The sequence below is a fragment of the Chamaea fasciata genome, unplaced genomic scaffold, assembly GCF_029207755.1.
Source record: "Chamaea fasciata isolate MVZ Bird 193981 ecotype frontalis unplaced genomic scaffold, bChaFas1.0.hap1 SCAF_174, whole genome shotgun sequence".
NCBI lineage: Eukaryota > Metazoa > Chordata > Aves > Passeriformes > Sylviidae > Chamaea > Chamaea fasciata.
This window is the reverse complement of record NW_027094259.1, coordinates 3702-6579: the sequence shown is the minus strand read 5'-3', so window position 1 is coordinate 6579 and position 2878 is coordinate 3702. Positions and strand designations below refer to the sequence as shown.

Here is a 2878-nt window from a genome sequence, read left to right as displayed (position 1 = left end):
CCATCCGCGGTCCCTCCCCGGTCCCTCCCCTCTCCATCCCCGCTCTATCCCCGCTCCATCCGCGGTCCCTCCCCGGTCCCTCCCCTCTCCATCCCCGCTCTATCCCCGCTCCATCCGCGGTCCCTCCCCGGTCCCTCCCCTCTCCATCCCCGCTCTATCCCCGCTCCATCCCCGGTCCCTCCCCGGTCCCTCCCCTCTCCATCCCCGCTCTATCCCCGCTCCATCCGCGGTCCCTCCCCGGTCCCTCCCCGTCCCCCCCGCCCCTCCCGCCTCCCTCGCCGTGCCCGTCCCGCGGAGCTTCGCCGTGCCCGGTGCCAGAGCGGTGTGCGCGGCCATGGGGAAGGATTATTACCGCACGCTGGGGCTGTCCCGGGGGGCCTCCCCCGCCGACATCCGCCGCGCGTACCGGCGGCAGGCGCTGCGCTGCCACCCGGACAAGGACCGCTCCCCGGGCGCCGAGCAGCGCTTCAAGGAGGTGGCCGAGGCCTACGACGTGCTCAGCGACCCCAAAAAACGGGAGATCTTCGACAAGTACGGGGAGGAGGGTGAGCGGCGGCACCGGGGGGCCGGGGGGGGGGGACAGGAGGGGGCACGGAGAGCTGCGGGGCTGGGGGCGTGGGGGGTGGCGGGGGAGCACGTGGAGGGCGGGGGGAGGGTGGCGGGGGGTCGGGGGGGGTCGGGGTGGGGGTCTTGGGGGACACAGGCGGGGGGGAAGGGAGGTGATGGGAGCGGGGGGTGAGGACAGGTGATGGGGACAGGTGACAGGAGGGGCCGGGAGTGAGGACAGGTGACACGGGCGGGTGATGGGGGTACGTGGCCAGGACGCGTGGGCAGGAGGGTGGGGACAGGTGCGACACAGAGACGGGCTGAGGGGACAGGGGAGGGGGACTCCTCCGGGAGTGGCGCTGGAGGTGACCGGCGCCAGTCCGGGAGCCCCGGGCGGGGGGGGAACCGGGAGGGCGCCGGGGTGTGCCGGGGGCGGGGTGGGGGGGGTGCCGCTGGAGCCGGCTGGGCCTGTTGGGGCCCGTCCGGGGCCCGTCAGCGGCGTCGGCGCCACGGGCAGAACCGGTTCCCCCACGCCCTGACCCGCCCCACGCCCTGGCCGCGGCCCTGCGGCGGCCGGGGGGGGCTGATGGGCGCCTTCCCCCCCCACCCCCTACCCCCCTCACCCCAACACCCAGGGCTGAAAGGGGGAGCCCCGACCCCCGGCCCGGGGGGCTCCAGCGGCCCCACCTTCACCTACACGTTCCGCGGCGACCCGCACGCCATGTTCGCCGAGTTCTTCGACGGCCGCAACCCCTTCGACACCTTCTTCGTGCAGCGCAACGGCGACGACGAGGACGGCGACGAGGCCTTCAGCACCTTCCACGTCGGCGGCTTTGGCAGCGTCAGCTTCCCGCGGGGCCGCGGGCCCGAGGGCCGCCGGCAGGACCCGCCGGTGCTGTACGACCTGCGCGTGTCGCTGGAGGAGATCTACAGCGGCTGCACCAAGAAGATGAAGATCTCGCACAAGCGCCTGGCGCCCGACGGCAAGACGGTGAGGAAGGAGGACAAGATCCTGACCATCGAGGTGAAGCGCGGCTGGAAGGAGGGCACCAAGATCACCTTCCCCAAGGAGGGTGACCAGACGGCCGACAACATCCCGGCCGACGTGGTGTTCGTGCTCAAGGACAAGCCGCACGAGGTGTTCCGCCGCGACGGCTCCGACATCGTCTACCCGGCCAGGATCAGCCTGCGCGAGGTGGGGACACGGGGACTTGGGGGGGACAGGGGGGACACGGGGGACATGGGGACACGGGGGGGCATGGGGGATATGGGGGGCATGGGGACATGGGGGACATGGGGGGACATGGGGACAGGGGGGACACGGGGACATGGGGGGCATGGGGGATATGGGGGGCATGGGGGATATGGGGGATATGGGGGCATGGGGGGATATGGAGGGACATGGGTGGACACGGGGAGACATGGGGACACAGGGGACATGGGGGACATGAGGGCGGTGGTGGCCTTGGGGGGTACATTGGGGGGGGATGGGTGGTGGTGGGGACATCCGGGGTGAGTGGCAGTGGGGACATTGGGTTGGGTTGGTCTTGGTGGGGACATGGGGGCGGGGGTGGTCTTGGTGGGGACATCACATGTCCCCTGTGTCCCCCTAATGTCCCAAATGTCCCCGGTGTCCCCAGTGTCCCCACTGTCCCCAGTGTCCCCAATATCCCCAATGTCCCCAGTGTCCCCCATGATCCCAACGTCCCCCATGTCCCCGACGTCCCCGACGTCCCCGACGTCCCCGCTGTCCCGGCAGGCGCTGTGCGGCTGCACGGTCACCGTCCCCACGCTGGACGGCCGCTCCCTGCCCATGGTGTTCCAGGACGTGCTGAAGCCGGGCGTGCGGCGGCGCGTGCCGGGCGAGGGGCTGCCGCTGCCCCCGCTGCCCCGAGCAGCGCGGCGACCTGGTCATCGAGTTCGAGGTCAAGTTCCCCGACAGGATCCCGCCGGCCTCCAGGAACCTCCTGGAGCAGATCCTGCCCCTCTAGGGCCGCCCCCCGAAACACCCCGCCCGGGGGGCACGGGCTGTGGGGCGCCAGGGCCGTGCCAGGGGGCGCTGGGGGCACTCCGGGGGCGCTGGGGGCACTCTGGGGGGCACTGGGGTCACTCAGGTCACTCCGGGGTCACTCGGGTCACTCCAGGGGCACTCGGGTCACACTGGGGGGCACTGGGGTCACTCTGGGGGGCACTGGGGTCACTCAGGTCACTCCGGGGCCACTCGGGTCACTCTGGGGGGCACTGGGGTCACTCGGGTCACTCCGGGGCCACTCGGGGCACTCTGGGGGGCACTGGGGTCACTCAGGTCACTCCAGGGCCACTCGGGTCACTC

The 2878-nt window shown here is 72.3% G+C and overlaps 1 protein-coding gene across 1 annotated transcript; it reads left to right on the top strand.

Annotated features, from left to right (window-relative positions):
- Nucleotides 1–245: 245 nt before the first annotated feature.
- On the top strand, nt 246–2586 carry DNAJB1 (DnaJ heat shock protein family (Hsp40) member B1). Its single transcript, XM_066208216.1, is given in 4 exon segments — nt 246–545; nt 1182–1741; nt 2306–2425; nt 2427–2586. Coding segments are annotated over 4 exon segments (1002 nt in total). The 5' UTR covers nt 246–334; the 3' UTR covers nt 2538–2586.
- The last annotated feature ends 292 nt before the right edge of the window (nt 2587–2878 follow it).